The sequence below is a fragment of the Leucopleurus acutus genome, assembly GCF_964270905.1.
Source record: "Leucopleurus acutus genome assembly, chromosome: 4".
In the NCBI taxonomy this organism is placed as follows: domain Eukaryota; kingdom Metazoa; phylum Chordata; class Mammalia; order Artiodactyla; family Delphinidae; genus Leucopleurus; species Leucopleurus acutus.
Genome location: NC_139146.1, coordinates 145,472,716 through 145,496,790, shown reverse-complemented (window position 1 = coordinate 145,496,790; position 24,075 = coordinate 145,472,716). Strand labels below are relative to the sequence as shown.

General features: G+C 35.7%; 1 protein-coding gene across 3 annotated transcripts in view; it reads left to right on the top strand.

Annotated features, from left to right (window-relative positions):
* The window catches only part of GRID2 (glutamate ionotropic receptor delta type subunit 2), a gene marked incomplete at both ends in the record, with an annotated part of 1,370,777 nt that overhangs the window by 793,408 nt on the left and 553,294 nt on the right, over positions 1–24,075 (top strand). For all 3 annotated transcript variants that reach the window (XM_082838450.1, XM_082838451.1, XM_082838449.1), the window contains 2 exons: positions 12,947–13,000; positions 20,457–20,630. In XM_082838450.1, coding sequence (XP_082694576.1) covers positions 12,947–13,000; positions 20,457–20,630 — 228 coding nt within the window. The remainder of the gene's footprint in view (positions 1–12,946; positions 13,001–20,456; positions 20,631–24,075) is intronic.

Sequence of the window (24,075 nt, the reverse complement as noted above, 5' to 3'; positions counted from 1 at the left end):
TACTATAAATCCATGAATCTATTGCTAAAAATCTGCTATGCAATATTAATTTTATACATGATATACACCCTTTCTGTATTTTATTGGAAAAGAGGATAGTGGTTTGGTTTGGTTTTGTCTTATTTTAATTAGAAATGGAGAAAAAGAATAAAAAGAAAGAAGAATAAGTATCACTATTTTGTCAGAACTATTACATATGTGTTTGGGTTTTACATAAAATATGGTAATTCAGAATTTTTTAATATATGTTTTTGTTTTGCGAAAAATATCCCTTGTTACTTGGACTCTCTGTAGGATTATTGTAAGGCCATGTTTTTAAAATTACAAAATTCCTCACAGTGCTTCAATAAAATTTTAGAATTCTTAGAAATGTGTAGCTAAGTAACATCGATTCTGGTCTACATCAACGCAAAAGTACTAATGCCATCAGATCTGTAGTGGGAAAAATGGTTTCTGTGGTCAAAATCATTTGGAATATGCTAAATTCCAAATATCTTACCTTGGAGATCCATAAAGCACATTCATTAAAATATGATGAGTTGGTATTTATTGAGAGTTTACTGTGTGCTATTATTGCATTTAATCTTTGTCATGATTCTATCACATGGGCACTCTCATTAACCCTAGTGACAAATTAGGAAACTGAGGCTTACAGAATTGGTAATTTGTTCAAAGTCACACTGTAAGAAAATAGAGAAAACTCTCTGACTTCAGAGCTCATAAGTCTGAACTCATATGCTCAAAATAATATTATATGAAACAATATTATGCATTAATATGATTTTTGTATTCGTTATATTTCAGTGTTGATATTAACCTGTTAAAAGCTTGGAGAATTAATGCAGTAATGACATCTGTTTAACTTAGCTGAACTTGGCATTTCTAGATCTATTTGGTTTCTGAATGCTTACAAAGTTTAGTGGAAATAGTGTTCCACAGAATACAGTTCTAGAAGTGCTGAGATAAGCTATAGTATTGCAGTAAGTGAGGAGCCAGGAAGGGAGTAGCTCTTTAGTATTTCTCCGGCCACTTGCTCCAAATAACTGCAGGGTCTTTCCCCAGGCAGGCCACTGAATCAGAGGATTCCACTTGGTGATTTGGAACGGGCAGGGATAGGAAGCAGACACCTGATATCTTTGCTGCTGCAGATGTACAGAGCACAGGAACCCTTTGCATAAATGTGTAATATGTAGTATATCCTGCAAAGGGAGTGAGCTTAATTTGGTTAAGCTACAAGGTTGAGTGGAAAACAGCACACTGCTGTTACTGTTGAGTCAATTAAGTTGTCCTCTGTGCTCGTAGGAACTGTTCCACATTTATTATCAGTGAGATACACGCTCTGGCAGTTTCTTTGCTTCAGATTGTCTTATATTTAGCACATCTCAAGATTTGAGAACGGATGATGGAAGACATGGTGATAAATTGTCGGGCTTTTCTAAAGATTCAGAAGTTCTAAAGTTCCTGCCAGTGACAGATGGTCTGTCCTTACTCATCACTTGTCTTCCTGACAGGACTTGATTTTGTTTTTCCCCCTTTTTTGTTCAGTTCTCTTAAAGTAAGCTCAGCATCTTGGGGGGTAGTGTAGTCTCATTTGTTATAACTATGTTACTATAGATTGATGTGGTAGCAACCCTATATGAATATGCACCAAGCTCCCTCTACATGTGTAGTGATAAGAGAGGAGCATGGGGCAAGAGGGGAGAGAAACAGATGACCAAGCAAAATCCATACTTCCTTTCTTCCTGTTATTTCGTAACCAAACCTACTAGAGTCCTCATTGGTTAATTTTTTCTTACTGACCGGCCACTTTCTTTTGATCACAAGCATAATGTGATCTTTTGGGCAGTGCTTACTATTATAATGGTAATAAAATATATATTATTTTTTAGGACCATCATTATTTCATAGCAGTCAAAAAATTTTTTTGAAATTTTCAGTTAAATAGTACAATTAGGATGTACTAACTTGCTAGACATTTATAAGAATCCACAGAGTGAGACCAAGCAACTGTAACAGTAATGGACTTAGATATAAAATAGGTTGCCACTGGGAAAAAAAGGAAATATTTCAATCCAATTGCTTAATCTTTTTCATTGACTTCAAATATGTTTACTGTTGAAATAGGAGATGTGCTACTTAGGTAAGGAAGACAAGAAAAAAACAATTTTCCCTGTTTGAGTTCTAGTACAACTGAAGATAAGTATGAAGGCTTAAAATATTCTAGAATGTCTTACAATTGCTTCTTAAGCCTTTATCCAAACGTAATTCAGTCCTTCAAGTTAGTAATGCAATTAGTTTGAGATAACGTTACTTAGGCTAAAGTATATCAAATGGAAGTGATTAATATTAATAAAAAATTTAAAACTTATCAGATGAATTGATTTCAGATTTATAATAGTTGTTTGACATTTGTTATCTACACAAATACTGAGAATTTCTTTTTATGTAAATATGTCTTCCCTAAGAATGTTCACCACATGTTAGCTCTATTTGATTAGATGGGAAAAGCGTAAACAATATTATCACTCCTGTTTACCTTTTCTTTTAACTCTACTGTAAATTTTACTTCTCTGGATATATACATACATACATATATGTTACATACCTGTATAGATATAGTAGTAGATTATATATAGATATCAATGTAATATATATAAATATACACCTAATGTAAATAGATATATAGTAGGTTTCCAAGGTCTAGGCTATTGAAGTCCCCATCATCTTTTTATGTCCCTTACTAAATACTCCTTCCATTACAGGTATCAGATACCTTTTTAATTAGTGGCTTTTTACATTGCTCACTTTTAATAACATTCAATTATAAAAAATCAGAGAAGTCATGCCAGATCATTTGTTGTGCATGAAGATATTAACCTAAACCTAAGGAAATTATATTCCTCTATTAGTGGACAGCTCCTGAGACAGGTAGTGGAAGCATTAACTTTCTGTGTACAACATAGCAATAAAAAAGTTTCAGAGCTTCTTTATAACATGGTGTTGCAGTAATACATCGATTTTAGTTGTGTATGCATGTATATTTTATAATATAATATATAATTAACATAATATATTTAATATATTTAAATATTTAATATATATAACATAATATATTAATATATATTTAATATATTTAAAATATATTTTATTATATAATATATAATATAATATAATAATATAATTAAAGGGACAATACTACTTTTTCATTGTTAAGTACTTTTCTGATGTAACTTGTTTTCCTTCCCCAAAGAAAAATGGGCTCATAAAAAAGTCCTGCGCATTCAGTATTTATGAAGAGGCCAAAAAACATTGCACAGTTTTGAAATCATGCCTTTATAAAATCACAGAATTTAAAATTACTCTAATAAGTATGTTTATTAAAATGTATTAAGGTTAGAAGAAGGTGCCTAGCTAAGATTAGTAAAACTGTATTGCAGTGAAGAGATAGGATAAGTTACTCTAATCAGTAAACCCAAAATACAATGTCTGAACATAACAGGGGTTTATTGCAGTGTTAGCACAGTACCACATCAGGGAGTAGGGGAGTGGGGTCTGCTCCATGAACTCTAGCTACTGTGATAAATGATTTATTTCTGTATCTGTAGTAATGTGCTCATATTTTCCCCTCATCTCAAATGTGTACTGCAAAGTGTCTTATATTTTAGTTTTTTTTAAAATTTATTTATTTATTTTTGGCTGTGTTAGGTCTGCGTTGCTGCGCACGGGCTTCTCTAGTTGTGGCGAGCGGGGGCTACTCTTCCTTGCGGTGTGTAGGCTTCTCATTGCGGTGGCTTCTCTTGTTGCGGAGCACAGGCTCTAGGCACTCGGGCTTAAGTAGTTGTGGCACGTGGGCTCTAGAGCGCAGGCTCAGTAGCTGTGGCGCATGGGCTTAGTCGCTCCGCGGCATGTGGGATCTTCCCGGACCAGGGCTCGAACCCGTGTCCCCTGCATTGGCAGGCAGATTCTTAACCACTGTGCCACGAGGGAAACCCACATTTTAGTATTCGTGAGTAAAACCAAAGGGAAGAGTAAAAGATTGTTTCCCTGCCAACCCTAAGCAAAGGAGGGTGGTATAGTTAGTAGAATCATGGCCTCAGATGAAATATTTGCCTTTCTCCTTTGCTGAAACACAAGATTGAGCCTACACCTATAGACTGTTTCATGCTTTTGCCTGAAAGTTTATTTCAAGGAAGAGAGTGTGAAAGATGAATAAATTTTATGGTCTAGACAAACGATCAGTGTTCTTATTGTAACTCTTAACTTCCACTTATTTCATAAATGCTGTTGCACAAAACAGCTTTTCTCTTAAAAAGTTCCACAGCTTGATGCAGAATTCTCATAGACTAAATTTTGCTTAATCTTGCCACATGGTACAGATTATCTAAATGGGGACAATTTAAGCTAAATTGAGTCGTCTCTTCGCTCTACTGCTAATATTGCTTCAGAAGTACTTTCGACCTATATCTTAGCTTTCACTTCTCTTTTCTCTGAATTCTTCCTATTTCCGTGTTTCAGTCATACTTTTTTTCCCATATATATATATATATATAACTTTCTTTTTTATCCATAGAACTATTTTCCGTATATCTGAGTCTCCAGTTTGTATTCCTTTAAATTCTTATGGAGGTCCCATTTGTTTTTTTTTTTTTTTTTTTTTTAACATCTTTATTGGAGTATAATTGCTTTACAATGGTATGTTAGTTTCAGCTTCACAACAAAATGAATCAGTTATATATATACATATATTCCCATATCTCTTCCCGCTTGCGTCTCCCTCCCTCCCACCCTCCCTATCCCACCCCTCCAGGCGGTCACAAAGCACCGAGCTGATCTCCCTGTGCTATGCGGCTGCTTCCCACTAGCTATCTACCTTACGTTTGGTAGTGTATATATGTCCATGCCTCTTTATCGCTTTGTCACCGTTTACCCTTCCCCCTCCCCATAGCCTCAAGTCCATTCTCTAGTAAGTCTGTGTCTTTATTCCTGTTTCACCCCTAGGTTTTTCATGACATTTTTTTTTTAATTCCATATATATGTGTTAGCATACGGTATTTGTCTCTCTCTTTCTGACTTACTTCACTCTGTATGACAGACTCTAGGTCTATCCACCTCATTACAAATAGCTCAATTTCGTCTCTTTTTATGGCTGAGTAATATTCCATTGTATATATGTGCCACATCTTCTTTATCCATTCATCCGATGATGGACACTTAGGTTGTTTCCATCTCTGGGCTATTGTAAATAGAGCTGCAATGAACATTTTGGTACATGACTCTTTTTGAATTATGGTTTTCTCAGGGTATATGCCCAGTAGTGGGATTGCTGGGTCATATGGTAGTTCTATTTGTAGCTTTTTAAGGAACCTCCATACTGTTCTCCACAGTGGCTGTATCAATTTACATTCCCACCAACAGTGTAAGAGGGTTCCCTTTTCTCCACACCCTCTCCAGCATTTATTGTTTCTAGATTTTTTGATGATGGCCATTCTGACTGGTGTGAGATGATATCTCATTGTAGTTTTGATTTGCATTTCTCTAATGATTAATGATGTTGAGCATCTTTTCATGTGTTTGTTGGCACTCTGTATATCTTCTTTGGAGAAATGTCTATTTAGGTCTTCTGCCCATTTTTGGATTGGGTTGTTTGTTTTTTTGTTATTAAGCTGCATGAGCTGCTTATAAATTTTGGAGATCAATCCTTTGTCAGTTGCTTCATTTGCAAATATTTTCTCCCATTCTGAGGGTTGTCTTTTGGTCTTCTTTATGGTTTCCTTTGCTGCGCAAAAGCTTTTAAGTTTCATTAGGTCCCATTTGTTTACTCTTGTTTTTATTTCCATTTCTCTAGGAGGTGGGTCAAAAAGGACCTTGCTGTGATTTATGTCATAGAGTGTTCTGCCTATGTTTTCCTCTAAGAGTTTGATAGTTTCTGGCCTTACATTTAGGTCTTTAATCCATTTTGAGCTTATTTTTGTGTACGGTGTTAGGGAGTGATCTAATTTCATACTTTTACATGTAGCTGTCCAGTTTTCCCAGCACCACTTATTGAATAGGCTGTCCTTTCTCCACTGTACATTTCTGCCTCCTTTGTCAAAGATAAGGTGACCATATGTGCGTGGGTTTATCTCTGGGCTTTCTATCCTGTTCCATTGATCTATCTTTCTGTTTTTGTGCCAGTACCATACCGTCTTGATAACTGTAGCTTTGTAGTATAGTCTGAAGTCTGGGAGCCTGATTCCTCCAGTTCCTTCTTTCGTTCTCAAGATTGCTTTGGCTATTCGGGGTCTTTTGTGTTTCCATACAAATTGCAAAATTTTTTGTTCTAGTTCTGTGAAAAATGCCAGTGGTAGTTTGATAGGGATTGCATTGAATCTATAGATTGCTTTCGGTAGTAGAGTCATTTTCACAATGTTGATTCTTCCGATCCAAGAACATGGTATATCTCTCCATCTATTTGTATCATCTTTAATTTCTTTCATCAGTGTCTTATAATTTTCTGCATACAGATCTTTTGTCTCCTTAGGTAGGTTTATTCCTAGATATTTTATTCTTTTTGTTGCAATGGTAAATGGGAGTGTTTTCTTGATTTCACTTTCAGATTTTTCATCATTAGTATATAGGAATGCCAGAGATTTCTGTGCATTAATTTTGTATCCTGCCACTTTACCAAATTCATTGATTAGCTCTAGTAGTTTTCTGGTAGCATCTTTAGGGTTCTCTATGTATAGTATCATGTCATCTGCAAACAGTGACAGCTTTACTTCTTCTTTTCCGATTTGGATTCCTTTTATTTCCTTTTCTTCTCTGATTGCTGTGGCTAAAACTTCCAAAACTATGTTGAATAAGAGTGGTGAGAGTGGGCAACCTTGTCTTGTTCCTGATCTTAGTGGAAATGCTTTCAGTTTTTCACCATTGAGGATGATGTTTGCTGTGGGCTTGTCATATATGGCCTTTATTATGTTGAGGAAAGTTCCCTCTATGCCTACTTTCTGCAGGGTTTTTATCATAAATGGGTGTTGAATTTTGTCAAAAGCTTTCTCTGCATCTATTGAGATGATCATATGGTTTTTCTCCTTCAGTTTGTTAATATGGTTTATCACATTGATAGATTTGCGTATATTGAAGAATCCTTGCATTCCTGGAATAAACCCCACTTGATCATGGTGTATGATCTTTTTAATGTGCTGTTGGATTCTGTTTGCTAGTATTTTGTTGAGGATTTTTGCATCTATGTTCATCAGTGATATTGGCCTGTAGTTTTCTTTCTTTGTGACATCCTTGTCTGGTTTTGGTATCAAGGTGATGGTGGCCTCGTAGAAGGAGTTTGGGAGTGTTCCTCCCTCTGCTATATTTTGGAAGAGTTTGAGAAGGATAGGTGTTAGCTCTTCTCTAAATGTTTGATAGAATTCGCCTGTGAAGCCATCTGGTCCTGGGCTTTTCTTTGTTGGAAGATTTTTAATCACAGTTTCAATTTCAGTGCTTGTGATTGGTCTGTTCATATTTTCTATTTCTTCCTGATTCAGTCTTGGCAGGTTGTGCCTTTCTAAGAATTTGTCCATTTCTTCCAGATTGTCCATTTTATTGGCATAGAGTTGCTTGTAGTAATCTCTCATGATCTCTTTTATTTCTGCAGTGTCAGTTGTTACCTCTCCTTTTTCATTTCTAATTCTATTGATTTGGGTCTTCTCCCTTTTTTTCTTGATGAGTCTGGCTAGTGGTTTATCTATTTTGTTTATCTTCTCAAAGAACCAGCTTTTAGTTTTATTGATCTTTGCTATTGTTTCCTTCATTTCTTTTTCATTTATTTCTGATCTGATTTTTATGATTTCTTTCCTTCTGCTAGCTTTGGGGTTTTTTTGTTCTTCTTTCTCTAATTGCTTGAGGTGCAAGGTTAGGTTGTTTATTCGAGATGCTTCCTGCTTCTTAAGGTGGGCTTGTATTGCTATAAACTTCCCCCTTAGAACTGCTTTTGCTGCATCCCACAGGTTTTGGGTCGTTGTGTCTCCATTGTCATTTGTTTCTAGGTATTTTTTGATTTCCTCTTTGATTTCTTCAGTGATATCTTCATTATTAAGTAGTGTATTGTTTAGCCTCCATGTGTTTGTATTTTTTACAGATCTTTTCCTGTAATTGATATCTAGTCTCATGGCGTTGTGGTCAGAAAAGATACTTGATACAATTTCAATTTTCTTAAATTTACCAAGGCTTGATTTGTGACCCAAGATATGATCTATCCTGGAGAATGTTCCATGAGCACTTGAGAAAAATGTGTATTCTGTTGTTTTTGGATGGAATGTCCTATAAATATCAATTAACTCCATCTCGTTTAATGTATCATTTAAAGCTTGTGTTTCCTTATTTATTTTCATTTTGGATGATCTGTCCATTGGTGAAAGTGGGGTGTTAAAGTCCCCTACTATGAATGTGTTACTGTCGATTTCCCCTTTTATGGTTGTCAGTATTTGCCTTATGTATTGAGGTGCACCTATGTTGGGTGCATAAATATTTACAATTGTTATATCTTCCTCTTGGATTGATCCCTTGATCATTATGTAGTGTCCTTCTTTGTCTCTTCTAATAGTCTTTGTTTTAAAGTCTATTTTGTCTGATATGAGAATTGCTACTCCAGCTTTCTTTTGGTTCCCACTTGCATGAAATACCTTTTTCCATCCCCTTACTTTCAGTCTGTACGTGTCTCTAGGTCTGAAGTGGGTCTCTTGTAGACAGCAAATATATGGGTCTTGTTTTTGTATCCATTCAGCCAATCTGTGTCTTTTGGTGGGAGCATTTAGTCCATTTACATTTAAGGTAATTATCGATATGTGTGTTCCTATTCCCATTTTCTTCATTGTTTTGGGTTTGTTATTTTAGGTCCTTTCCTTCTTTTGTGTTTCTTGCCTAGAGAAGTTCCTTTAGCAGTTGTTGTAGAGGTGGTTTGGTGGTGCTGAACTCTCTCAGCTTTTGCTTGTCTGTAAAGGTTTTAATTTCTCCATCAAATCTGAATGAGATCCTTGCTGGGTAGAGTAATCTTGGTTGCAGGTTTTTCTCCTTCAACACTTTCAATATGTCCTGCCACTCCCTTCTGGCTTGCAGAGTTTCTGCTGAAAGATCAGCTGTTAACCTTATGGGGATTCCCTTGTGTGTTATTTGTTGTTTTTCCCTTGCTGCTTTTAATATGCTTTCTTTGTATTTAATTTTTGACAGTTTGATTAATATGTGTCTTGGCGTATTTCTCCTTGCATTTATCCTGTATGGGACTCTCTGTGCTTCCTGGACTTGATTAACTATTTCCTTTCCCATATTAGGGAAGTTTTCAACTATAATCTCTTCAAATATTTTCTCAGTCCCTTTCTTTTTCTCTTCTTCTTCTGGAACCCCTATAATTCGAATGTTGGTGCGTTTAATGTTGTCCCAGAGGTCTCTGAGACTGTCCTCAGTTCTTTTCATTCTTTTTTCTTTATTCTGCTCTGCAGTAGTTATTTCCACTATTTTATCTTCCAGGTCACTTATCCGTTCTTCTGCCTCAGTTATTCTGCTATTGATCCCATCTAGAGTACTTTTAATTTCATTTATTGTGTTGTTCATCGTTGCTTGTTTCATCTTTAGTTCTTCTAGGTCCTTGTTAACTGATTCTTGCAATTTGTCCATTCTATTGTCCATTCTATCTCCAAGATTTCGGATCAACCTTACTATCATTATTCTGAATTCTTTTTCAGGTAGACTGCCTATTTCCTCTTCATTTGTTAGGTCTGGTGGGTTTTTATCTTGCTCCTTCATCTGCTGTGTGTTTTTCTGTCTTTTCATTTTGCTTATCTTACTGTGTTTGGGGTCTCCTTTTTTTTTTTTTTGCAGGCTGAAGGTTCGTAGTTCCTGTTGTTTTTTGAGTCTGTCCCCAGTGGCTAAGGTTGGTTCAGTGGGTTGTGTAGGCTTCCTGGTGGAGGGTACTAGTGCCTGTGTTCTGGTGTATGAGGCTGGATCTTGTCTTTCTGGTGGGCAGGTCCACGTCTGGTGGTGTGTTTTGGGCTGTCTGTAGACTTATTATGATTTTGGGCAGCCTCTCTGCTAATGGGTGGGGTTGTGTTCCTGTCTTGCTAGTTGTTTGGCATAGGATGTCCAGCACTGTAGCTTGCTGGTCGTTGAGTGAAGCTGGGTGCTGGCGTTGAGATGGAGATCTCTCGGAGATTTTTGCTGTTTGATATTATGTGGAGCTGGGAGGCCTCTTGTGGACCAGTGTCCTGAAGTTGGCTCTCCCACCTCAGAGGCACAGCACTGAGTCCTGGCTGCAGCACCAAGAGCCTTTCATCCACAGGGCTCCTTAATTTGGGATGATTCCTTGTCTATTCAGGTATTCCACAGATGCAGGGTATATCAAGTTGATTGTGGAGCTTTAATCCGCTGCTCCTGAGGCTGCTGGAAGAGATTTCCCTTTCTCTTCTTTGTTCTCACAGCTCCCAGGGGCTCAGCTTTGGATTTGGCCCCGCTTGTGCGTGTAGGTCGCCGGAGGGCGTCTGTTCTTTGCTCAGACAGGACGGGGTTAAAGGAGCCGCTGATTCGGAGGCTCTGGCTCACCCAGGCCGGGGGGTAGGGAGGGTCACAGAGTGCAGGGCGGGCCTGCAGCGGCAGAGGCCGGCGTGACGCTGCAGCCTGAGGCGCGCCGTGCGCTCTCCCGGGGGAGCCGTCCCCGGATCCCGGGACCCCGGCAGCGGCGGGCTGCACAGGCTCCCCGGAAGGGCGTGTGGCTAGTGACCTGCGCTCGCACACAGGCCTCCTGGTGGCGGCAGCAGCGGCCTTAGCGTCCCATGTCCGTCTCTGGGCTCCGCACTCCTAGCCGCGGCTCGCGCCCGTCTCCGGAGCTCTCCGAAGCAGCGTTCCCAATCCCCCCTCCTCGTGCACCAGGAAACAAAGAGGGACGTAAAAGTCTCTTGCCTCTTCGGCAGGTCCAGACCCCTCCCCAGACTCTCTCCCGGCCAGCCGCGGCGCACCAACGCCCTGCAGGCTGTGTTCACGCCGCCAACCTCAGTCCTCTCCCGGCGCTCCGACAAAAGCCGGAGCCTCAGCTCCCAGTCCCGCCCGCCCCGGCGGGCGAGCAGACAAGCCTCTCGGCTGGTGAGTGCCGGTCGGCCCGATCCTCTGCGCCGGAATCTCTCCGCTTTGCCCTCCGCACCCCTGTTGCTGTGCTCTCCTCCGCGGCTCCCAAGCTCCTCCACTCCGCCTCCCGAAGTCTCTACCCGCGAAGGGGCTCCCAGTGTGCGGACACCCCTCCTCCTTCACAGCTCTCTCCCGCTGGTGCAGGACCCGTCCCTATTCTTTTGTCTCTGTTTAGTTTTTTCTTTTGCCCTAACCAGGTACGTGGGGGGTTCCTTGCCTTTTGGGAGGTCTGAGGTCTTCTGCCAGCGTTCAGTAGGTGCTCCGTAGGAGTTGTTCCACGCGTAGATGTATTTCTGGTGTATCTCCCCATTTGGTTTTTAACGCTTTTTATTGCTAATAAATTACTGATGGTTTGTCTAAGATTATTAAAGAAAATAATTATAAAATTAGAAATAAGGGATGCCATTACTGGTTTAAAGTGATTTTTTTTAGCTAAAACTGAAAACTGCCATGGGTCATATTTTCTACATTGTTTCATCTAAAAGTTGAACATGCGTGTATATAAAAAAATAGATAATAATTTTATGACTTAAAAATAGATAACGTGTCTTCACTTCTATGATAATATGTTATCTATGCACCTTAGTAAGGTCATAAGAATCTATTTGATGTATATGGAAATAGTATAAAATTTATACCAAAATTTAAAAAAATATTCTGCAAATAAGTATGTACTTTGAGAAAGTATTCAATCGCACAGATGTATTTCCTATTGCGTTTCTCGTGTTCAATGCGTTTTTCAGTGGACATTTCTCAGTAGGACAGAGACTAACGCCCAAAAGTAATTCTCACTTTATAACAATTCCTTGCTAGTTTTTAGAAAGCATCTTCACTTAAAACTCAAGCTTTTGGTATTATTGCTGAAAATAACATAGTAATCTCTTATAAAACAGTCTAACCTAACATATATCTATATGTTCCATGACATGAATCACAAGAACATGTCTCAGAATATGTACGATAAAATTGGATAGAATGGAAACTTTGATACAAAAGCTACCTCTGTACACACACATACACACACACACCCCCACACACGTGGACATGCACCTGTACAAGGGTTGCCTTTTTTGGCCTAAGCAAAGGATCATTTTGAATCAATTTATCCAAAGTTATTCAGTCAGTATTGCTACCTATATATAGTTTATTTTTCTTTTACATAAGTTTTCTTTCTGTTCATATTATTAGCAAAACTACTGAAATTACCCACCTGTAACTTGTGCTAATATAATGTCCATTACTTTTAGTCTTTACATTCAGATAATTTTATGATTGGATCTCCTTAGAATACACAATAGAATTCAATAACACATACACAAAACTTTTCAGAACATAGAGCATTTTACTTTATTAAGACAATGTCAAATGTATACACAGGGAAGTAGCAGATAAGAATGTTAAGTTAAAGCCAGATTGTGGAGAGATATGTACTTAGATATTTATTAGGTAGATTATAGAAGTTCATCAAAGTTTATTTGGACTAGGAAATGTGTTTGGAACTCCACTCTCGGTTGAATCACTAAACATTATTATTTATATTATTTTTCAGTTGAAAGCTTTGTTTTTCTGGGTTTTTAATTAATTATACTTTCAAACTTAATTAGAAAGTCTACAATGCACTTACAAGATGAACACAAATGCTTCTACCATGTTTTAGTATAGCGGTTTTCCATCTTCAATTGAGTAACAAAGACCTTTCTAACCTGTGATACATTTTTGCCATTTGCCAAGTATATCTATTTAGTTTGATTTGTTTTTCACAATTAATGCTGACTGGTGGCTGGCTTGTTTTCTATTCCAGGTTGTGGAGACGAATTTGGTTGCTTTTGACTGTCACTGGATCATTATAAATGAGGTAAAGCCAACTAAACCTTACTGTCAACTCTGGGTCCTGTTTTCATATGTATAGTCACAGCATTTCCTATGGCCTTGAATTTCTAACAGAAAACATAACACAAAGTATACTTTCAGCTTACTGAATAGATGCTGTTAAGTAAAAATAGAATAAGGAGTTTTTGAAAATTATAAAGGGCTTTGTATGAACAAAATAAATGGAGAACGTCCTCCCCACTGAATATCTTTCAGTCTTTTCCGTTGGCACACACTGCCTACATCAGGAGATCATCTTTATAAAAAGTACAGTTCTTCTTTGTAAGCAAAGTGAATTCCTCCCAGTGGAGGGCTTGTGTTCCATTTGTGTTTTACTGTTGTTTCTAGAACTTTTGTACCCCACCCCCTTACAAGTGGATTAAATAGTTCAGCACATGAATATGAATAAACAAGAGCAGATTGTTTTTCTTTTCATAAAGAAATATAACTGTTTTACAATTCACCAACTTGTCAAATTCCTTGTGAAAGTTTTTTGGTTTTTTGTTTTTTTTTCTGTAAGGACAGTGCATAAGATTAAAAGTACAGTATTGCAACATGAGAGCTTAGTGAAATAAGTTGTTCCATTAGCACCTGCCAGTCAGAGTTGGAAAGGGCGATGAGTAGATCAGTCTGAGACAAATAATGGATCAACAAGATCTAGTATTCAACATATCTATTACTTATGAATAAAAATAATGTGCTATTTATCAACAGATACCAAATATTGAATTATAGAATAATAAGTTTTGTCTCAGGAACGAAGTAGTATTTTGGGCAAGAATTCTGGTTTTGCAGTCAGCAAGATAGGTTCAATCCTGGCTATGAGATTGGTTAGCTGTGTTACTATGGATATATAATATAATCATCCTGTGCCTCAGGTTTTATTTTGTTTGCACGGTATGTATAATAACATTTACTTTACAAGTTCATAATGAAAAGTAAGTGAAATATTATCTAATGCTCTTAACACGGTGCCTGACAAATGACACTCAATAAACGGTACTGCAATAATGATCAGAGCACATTAAAGTTCACAGATCACTTTCTCACATATTATTTTGTTGAATACTAAATAGTATTATGAAGTGTTGAGGGAATGGGGTCCACAGAGGGTATATGACTTGCCTCTCCTTACACAGAAAAATAAAAATGTTTCTTAGTTTCAAGTTGTTTCTCCTACACCACACTTCATTGATGGAATTTTAGCTCCCTTGATGATTCTTTTTAGTTCAGTTTAAAGTCACTGGAAACATCTTACAAGTCTGTTTTCAGTCTGACAAACTTTAGGTCTACATGATTTGTCAGTGTATTTCTTATGTCAAATTAAGCTGTGTTTTTCTGAGATCCTGACAGATAATGTGTATATGTGAGATCTACTTTTCAATGAAGTTTTTAAGTCAATCTAAAATGACTAAACATCAGGACAGAGTAAAGGGAAAAGGGAAACTTAACAAACCTTCTAATAACTTTTCAAATTAGGTAATTTCATCTCTAATTTTCTGCAGAGTCTGAGGTTCAAATAAATTAAGCAGTTTGTAAAATATTACACAACTATGAAGAGGTGATAATGGGATTTAAAACAAGTCTTTTCTAGTCTAAAGCTTTGGTTGTTGTTGCTTTGTTTTCTTTTTTGTTAATTTTCCTTATAGGTTATAGTTTTGAAATTTCTGCTATCTGAATTTCAATCTTATAGGAGCTATTATTCTATTACCTTTTTTCTTTAGCTTATTATTTTCTAGATTACTATTTTTTGAAATAGAGAATCTTCCTAATTCCTTGTTTTTATCTCACACCCACCTTCTGATGGGGAAGAGACCACACAGATTTTCTGATATAAAACAAACTGGAGCCATTTTACTTGTTTACGTCAATATTGATGACTAGGGGGGAAAAGTGACTTCTTGCCTCCTTAGAGACATGGATTAATCAAACCAATTAATACTTATAGTTGATAAATGGAAATGCCCATTCCTTTCTATTCTTTGGTAAGATTGCAGAAGGGACCCCTGAATTAATTTTCTTTTTCCATATTCAACTTAACTTCTAAAGCTATACGTGGATGTTAGAAGTGTGAACCGAGGTAGAGAGAGCTTCCCAGAACACCAGTGTCTGTCTGTCTACTGCTTATTTGTCAGTTTGTGCTGTGCAAGAAATCGCTCCTTCATATCATAAAGAGGAAGTGTGACTGAGTAGCATGTATTTCATTGATGATGTATATCATGGAAAGAATAATAGCTTCTCTTTTACTATATCTTTCATAAACATTACAACTCATTTTGTTGAACTTCTCATTAAATTTTATTTCATAAAATATTAGGAGGGCAAATGATGTCTTTAAGTGAGTGTTCCATAATATGGGCCACTATATTGCAAGAAAAATAAAAACATCCACAAAACAAAGCAATCTAACTGGCAAATAACTCAGAAATGTTAGAATTATAGAACACAGTATAGAAAACCTCAATTCTTTTCTCCTCCTTCACGCTTTAGTTTCCTACTGTAAACGGTCATAACTATAACTTCACCTTTACCATTACTGAACCCCTTATCTCTTTTTTACCCATAGCCCTCCTTGCTAGTCCTTGAGCAAAGCTGTAATTTTAGGTGGGGCAGGTCAATACCACTTAGCCTTTGAAAAATCTTACGTTCACAGCCCACACCGTTTATATTGGTTATTATTATTTTTTTCTAAACTGGGTTAAAACTCAGAGATCAAGCATATTTTCTGTATTTTCATCCCTAAGAAAAAGCATCTGTCCACGTATCTGTGGTTAGCACTCTTACTTCTACATGATTCTATTCAGCCACCTCATTCTCTCTGAAATATGCCTCAAGAAACTTGAGTCTTGCTACCTTTATTTCATTTACAGGCCTGTTTATAATGGATGAATCACAATTTACCTGAGTTTCCGTAAAATAAGAAACATGGATTTCTCGAATTTGCTAGGAAGATAATAAACTCTAAAAGGAGCAATGACAACAACAAAACCCAACAACATGCACATGCCCATTTTGATTGAACATGGAAATCGTGAATCTCACTAGTTTGGTTTGTGTAGCTACTATTTTGTTGCTAATTTTAAAATGGGTTGCAAACATTTATTTAATCTTATTGCACCAGTAGTTTCTCAGAGAGAAACTATAAATCAAAGTTGGCATTGTGCATCATCATACAAATTGATGTCAAAACTTGAGAACAATATATTTTTTTCGCTTGCATTGTGTGCTATAATAATGAGAGGCTATTCTAGTTCATATGGTATAATCAATCATATGTTAGTAGTTGGTAATGGTATTTATCTTTTCCCTGCAATCAGTCGATCCAGCACAGAACAGCCTTTCCATATAAGTACTGTCATCCCTTCAGGGTCCTGAAGGAGATGGTCTAGCTCTTTATTTAAGTTTTACAAAAGTTAGAAATTCAGGTAGGAAGATATATACACTGTTTAGAGCAGCCAGAAAGATAATGCTATAGTCACCCTTCTATTCCCTGATGATACCGAACCTGACCTTTGGCATCCTGAATTCTTATTTAAATAGTTTAAGCTACTATTCTCTGCTAATGACTGCTTAGTTCTGCAGTTAAGGAGAAGGGGGTTGTTGTTGAGATTTGAAAAGCCTATATGTATAATGAATATATATATATTTTTTTAGTTTAGTGATTAATTGAACTGCTCACTACTAATCTGTCAAGCAGAAAGCTGCCATTCTGCTCCCCTTCCTGCTGCTATAGTCTACAGTTGGTTTTGTTCCATATTTCATAATATATGTGTAATTATTTCATGTTAATATTAAACTTTATGGAAGCATTAAAGGATCATCTTTGCTAAAGCATGAAGAATGTAAACATATCAGCAATGCAGCAACAGCAATAAGCATACTCTTTTCAAATTATACCACATAGTACACTGCTTAATATCATTACTAAAATCTGCTTCATTTAGAATGGGTAAAGTTATTAAAGCACCGCAAAGTCTATACTCAAAGTTTCAGGTATCTATCTTTAGAAGACGTTTTGGTGAAATCTTGCCATTCATTCAGTTTTTCATTTATCAACCTTTAATGAATACCCACTGTGAGCCAAGAACTTTGTTCAATGTTAAGAGATAAAAGAATGGGAAAAGGAGGAAGGGGTCCCTTCTCTGAAATAGTTTATATAATATAGATTGGCAACCAACCTAATAGATTTTGAGAGTCTTTCCTTCCCTAGAATTCTATTAACTTAAGCCTAAAGCTGATATCCTACAAGGATTCAGGAGCAATTCGATTCTCCTAAAAGATTTGTTCTGGGAAGTGGCTGTTTCTGGCGGAGTTGTATCCCTATCAGATATTTTCGCTTTCCTCTTCCTTGGCTCTTACAGTTCAGAGTTTGCCCTACATTAAACTATCACAGTAAAGTGAAAAAAATCTTTCCTCGGATATATTCATTTGATTCTTAATAATTTTTGATTATCCATGTAAATTATTTTGGGGGTAAAAGACAGTATGCCTTGCTCTTAATGAAAAAAAATTGAGAAAAATTAGGTATACTAAAACATATTTGTTCATTTTTCATTGCAATATCCTTATTTCATAAATGTACTCATTCAAATCAAGAATACAAAAAGGACAAATAATTTTATAATTTACCTTCTTTAAATTCTTTCAAACTCAGGAAATTTCTGTATCTTTCTAAAGAGTAACATATTTGGGTAGTACAGGGGGCTTGGTAGAGTATGTACTGAACTGGTTCTTCATATGATTATTTAAAAAATCAGATATTTTAACATTTAAAAAATTCAGCACATTAGAATAATGTAGATTCCAAAAGATCATACAATAGTTTCATATTTTAATGAAAGCAGTTTATTTACAGATTTATTTTTCATTTAAAAGTATCTCTTGATAGATTAAATATTCACTTGGCTTCCGGTGTTTATATGACATTGCATCTGTCACTCTTGAAATGCACCTTTTGGAATGCAGAAGTAAAGTTCTTTAAATATAAAATAGCTGTCTGATCAAGTTTTCATATCACTATCAAACTAATTTTGAGATCAGGTGTCAAAACTAAAACTGCAAGTGAATTTTTTGAGATAGACTGTCTGTTAGCTTCATTCAGAATGGCAGATTCTTTCCTCACAGAATATTACTTTCTTTTCCCTTCCCCAAATAATAATAGGCAAAATATATTCAATTCAAATTGATATTTTCTCAAATATAGCTTAGTCACTAAGACACCTGTGAACTTCAGCTTTTAGAACCTGTTAAAGGTAACCATCCTCTTTTGTGGGTTTAAAAATAGTCCTCTTAAAGACTGTGGCTCATGATAGATGAGTTTATCATTTCTTATAGAATCATCAGACTATTAAATGCTGGAATAATATATCTTTATAGTTTTAATTCCTATCACTTATGCATATTAATCTAAATAATTCCTGTAAGGAAAAATGGATTTCTTGTGTAATTACTTCAGAGAGTGTCTCTTTTGATGACATTTATAAATTCATACTATGAATAAAGGGTATTTTGAATGAAGAGCTTGGAATCTCCTTGGTTCCTTATTTATAAATGAGAATGACAGTATCTGAATCAGAATGTAGTTTTTAGCAGAAAATGAGATAACAGGTTAAGTACTTAGTATTTTGACCAAAATATAGTAGGGTCTTAATAAATGTAAGTTTTTATTCTAATGTGCTGATTTGTAGCTCACCATGGTTGGAGCATGTAGAAATGGTGCTGTTTGACAAAATGTTGATAAATCTTAGTATCGCTAAAGAAAAAAAGACCATGTATATAACACAACTTAGTCAATATTATGCGAAGAGTGGTAGAAGTTTTTCACTGCCTTTTTAAATGAAAATTCCCATCTGCACAATAAGAAATTTTTAAAAATGTAAAGACATTGAATAGCAATAATAATTAATTTTGAAAGTTTTCTAGTTAAATTTCAGGCTTAAAATGAAGTTGACAGACACCGTTTAATTTTATTTTGTGAGTAGATGACAGAGACTTAAAAAGTGACCTGCTTTTTGCCAGACAGAAATTTTGGGGGCCAGTGAAATGACATGCATTAAAGAAAAAGATGGCATTTTAAACTGAGAAAAATAATTTTTTATGGTACATTAAGGATTAATCGACTGGAAATCCAGGATATTACACTGGATATAGCTGATGGCAGGTGTTATTTTATTTTTAGAGAAATCTATATTTCATAAAGATCATAAATAAAAGATGAATTTTAAAGCTAATATATGCTATAAGAAAGAATAATATGTGATTAGCGTAGTAAGGAAAGAAGAAAATTTACACTTGTAAATCATCTTTTTCTCTTTCATTATTCTGTAATAATTCTTTGAAACAAAACTGAGAAATGCTCACTGTATTCCAAAATGTATCATGTGTCAAATTTTTTACTTCAGATGCCATAAGAATCTGTTGAAACCAATAATATGTTAATTACAAAGGCTTCATTGATTTAAAAGGTTCCAAATGGACACCATGGAGCACAAACTACCTAAGTAAAGACTACATTAAAGCTAAAATTTATTCTGATCAGTCCTATTCTAATTCCAATTAGAATAATGTTCAGTTAGAACAGATGTATGTTATGAAAATATTATGTTATTTTTATTACTTTTACATCCATGATTGAGTCAAATCTTAAAATTTAAGTGTGGTATTGGGAGGTGGCAGGGAGAAAGAAGTAGAAAATGCTTTTCTTTGAGTTCGGCACATGCTTATATACAAACTAGCATTAATTTGGATAAACATCACTGGAGTTCACACTGCATTAATCAACAGAATTTTTCATCTTTATCTTAAGAACACAATTACATACTAACTTATCCATTCAGCAGTTAGAGAGCACTTTGTTTTATCTATTCTTTACCAAGAGAAATGTATGAGTTAACACCAGTAGTTCTAAGACATAATTGGGAAAAAGTCTTAAAAAAAATATCTCCTCATTCTCTCTCTACTTGTCTTATTTAAGAACCTCATTTTTCATTGCTAAAAACAATATATATTATTCTTACATTATAACTATCTTCCTAGGTAGTCAAAGTACCTTGAAATCCATTAATGAATAATTAAGTGTAATAGCAAGTTATTTGCGACGTTTTCCCATGTTTAGACAACACATATTTTTCTGAAGTGTTCAACATATTATAAACTTATTATTAATAAAATGTTTAAGTCATTTGCTCCATTTGAAATTATTTAGGTATTAATAAATTATATACATAAATGCATATAATTTAAAGCACAGACAGCAACTACATATGAGTCGATTATTTTAATGAACATGTGTTGTTGCTTTCATTTGGATGTGGGCTAAGCATTATCCAAATGTATTACAGTAATGGAATCTCTTAGCATTTCCAGATAACAACTCATTAATAGTTTTGTGTTTCTGTTACTGTATTAAAGCATTTCTTATTCTTCCATTTCTTATCTTATAGGAAATAAATGATGTGGACGTACAGGAACTTGTAAGAAGGTCAATTGGAAGGTTAACCATCATTCGTCAGACATTTCCAGTCCCCCAGAATATAAGTCAGCGATGTTTCCGTGGCAACCATCGAATATCTTCAACGTTGTGTGATCCAAAGGATCCATTTGCTCAGAATATGGAGGTATATTCTAAGTCCCTGGATATTCCTTCAAGGGTGTTTTGTTGGGCAGTTGTAGAGAGAGCTTTTCCAGTGGCATTGCACTCAGAATTGTACACATTTCCATTTTCTGAACTATTCTCCTCTTCCAGCAATTTCATAAGTCTGATGGGGAGAGTGCTAAGAATCTGTCTTTGGTCATTTTGACCTCATTACAGCAAAATATCTACTTGTTTAATAAAAATATAATAAGTAAACGTTTTTTATTTCTTTTCAGCAAGTAAATCGATAGCATTTCCCATGGTGAATTTGTGATTGATACTCCTTAATGCCAAACTCCAAATTATTAAGCTAATCAATTTGCTTGCCTTTTCTGGCATAATAAGGATATAGAAGTTTATTCTTTTTTAAAGATTAATTTCCGATTGGAAGAACTTCACCAAAAAAAATTTAGAAATCCAAAAAATGCTGTAGTGTTATAAAGTTATATCCAACTCAGAGGGGATATAGCTGAAACCTTTGCTATTCAGAATACAACAAAGAATTTGAAAGTAGATGAATACAATCTCTGAGCAGCAAAATAAAGAACCCCAAGTCCCTGAAGCTTACTCATAAGAATGCCCTTGTAATACTCACCTGGAGCCTATTTCTTTTTCTTAAGGAAAATCCTATCAGATTTTTTTGTTTTATTTCTCTTTGCACTGGAGTTCTCAATATGTCAGTCTGATGGAGGTTTAACAAAGGCAGGTACATCAACAAGAATAGGGCTCCATAAGAAGCACTCGAGCTAGGCAAGAGACAGGAAAAGAGAAATCAAACAGATACACTAGGGCTTCCCTGGTGGCGCAGTGGTTGAGAGTCCGCCTGCCGATGCAGGGGACATGGGTTCGTGCCCCGGTCTGGGAAGATCAAACATGCTGCGGAGCAGCTGGGCCCGTGAGCCATGGCCGCTGAGCCTGCGCGTCTGGAGCCTGTGCTCCACAACGGGAGAGGCCACGACAGTAAGAGGCCCGCGTACCGCAAAAAAACCCAACAACAACAACAAAAAACCAGATACACTAATTCAGATATCCTATCAGAGCAGGACTTTCCCTGTAAAACAACTCTATATCATAAAGCAGTTCCTAAGAGTACCACTGTAGAATATTGCTAGTATATTAGTTAATTTTTAAACAGTATCGCTGAGATATCAACAGAGATTAAAGTCATGATCAATTTCATAGGTTAAAAAAATGATATATTTTAGAAACCTATTCCTTCAAAATGTTTAATATCAAAAACATTTTAGTACTTAGAGATGTTTAGTTTGAAAAGCTTAGGAAAATAATCCTAGGAGAACTAGTTCATTCCCAATAATACTGGATAAATAAGTCGACTTGGCAAAACTACTTCTTTGTTTGAAAGTTAACTCCACAGCTTCCCTATTTTTAGTCAGCTTTGAATTTTTTTAGATAAATTACCATTTATCTAACCATTTCTTCATACTTATTACCATTGTAATGAGCCATGTGTATTTACCAGGCAGCTGGCTCTGGGATCATTGCCCATAGAACTTTCCTACTAAATTTTAAGCTCTTTTAGAATAGGTTCTCTCCAGAACCAGGCATCATAAAATCACATTAACTACTTGTCTACTTTTCTTTCTCCCATCATATCTACCATGGTGCTTTGCACCTTTGTAAATATTTGTGGATTTGAATATAATTGATAAGAATGCAGGGGTCAAAGTAAGCTACTCAAGCCTAAACAAGGTTTAAGTTTCATACTTCCAGTGACCCATCTTTTCATATTAATAGGTCATGAATATAATTCATGTGGAAATGATAGAATTTTAAATAGAGAAAAACACGAAAGAACGTTGATTTAGAAAATCATGAGATACTAAAGGCTGTTCCTGTCAAAAGAGGTAGTAGGAAGTGGACAGATTGGGAAAGCAGAAAGTCATTGTATAGTATTTTAAAGCACATTCACCTAACAGCACAGTCCTTGTGATTCAATTAATGAATTCCTTGAAATCAGGGAACAAATATTTTATTTATCTTTATATTCCCAGACCTATCTGATGAATTAAGGATGTACTGGAAGCACCACTCCTCCTTCCCTATACCTTCATCATACTCCCCTCAAACCCACAGATAGAAGAAAACAGGATGATTACTTTTTCTCTGTGCATGTATTACATTTAATGTCCCTAGTATATGTAATAGAATTTGACTGAATGTTTAATATATAAAAGGAAAACTGACAGAAACTTTTATATGTGAAGATTTGTATAATGAAGTGTCTAAATGCAGGGCTCTTGAATTTAAAATGTCCCACTAAAAGCAGAGCATTTGATATAGAGGCTTGCCTTGGTGCATATTTTATCTCACTGAAGTTAAAGGAAACAACAAGAAAAGTACTTATTAAAAATTTGTACCCCCCCGCCCCGAGGTTCCCTAGGAAAAGCAGCCCTCTCAACTTGGAGTCCATAAAAACAGTGCAGATAAAAATGATCACAGACATATCTTATCAGCAGGGTACAGTTAAAAAACAAACTAAGAAAAAAGCTATGAAAATATGATTCAAGTCAGCTCTAAAAATAGAAACCTAGCTATAAAATCACAATAATCACTACAACAGAGGAGAAGAGGGTACAGTGAGCCCATGTAGAGATCTCCAGGCTGTTACATATTTCAGTATACGTAGAAAGGGTAGTAAGATTCAGAAAGAACAAAAAACATGTTTTCTCAATCTTTAAATTAGTGCCAGAAAGACTAAAATCCAGGATTAGCTGAAGTTGCAAAATAAATGTTAAAGATACCTTTTAGCTAGAAACAGAGTTTTTAGCAATATATGGAGCAAGAAAGAAGTGAACCATTTACTGCTTGGTGAAACTAATGTTAGCTTGGCTGCCAATGGAGGGAAAATAGAAATATTCAAATCCTTTTGCTTCTGTTTTCTCCATCTAGGAAAACAGTGTCCTCAAATTGGAAAGATTAAAGTCATTAAAAGAAAAGTAAACCGCTGGTCTAGAAGGAGCAGGGGTTTGCAGATGGTTAGAGTATACCTTGCTCCTCTAAAATGAGGCCTGAGAAATAATTGCTCAGAGCAGTAGATAAACCAGTAGATATGATCACAATATTGCAACCTAGAAAAGTACTTGAGAAGAGAACCCAAGTACAAGACATTGGTAATTGTCCCAATTTTCAAAAGGAAGGAAAATGATCTGACAACCAGAGTTTAACATACTAAAATTAATATTTGGATAAATTGTAGACTATATTATTAAATATATGGTTTGGGGAACTTCAAATAAGATAATAGGACTTCCTTAAGAGCAAGCACTGCCAGACTAAGTCCTACTTAATATTTTTTTTAGATTGGGAGAATGTCATAAATCTATTTATTGTATATTGATTTTAATGCAGTGTTTGACAAATTTCCTTATGAAGTCCTTATGGGAAGACATTAAAAAGTCTAAATAAGT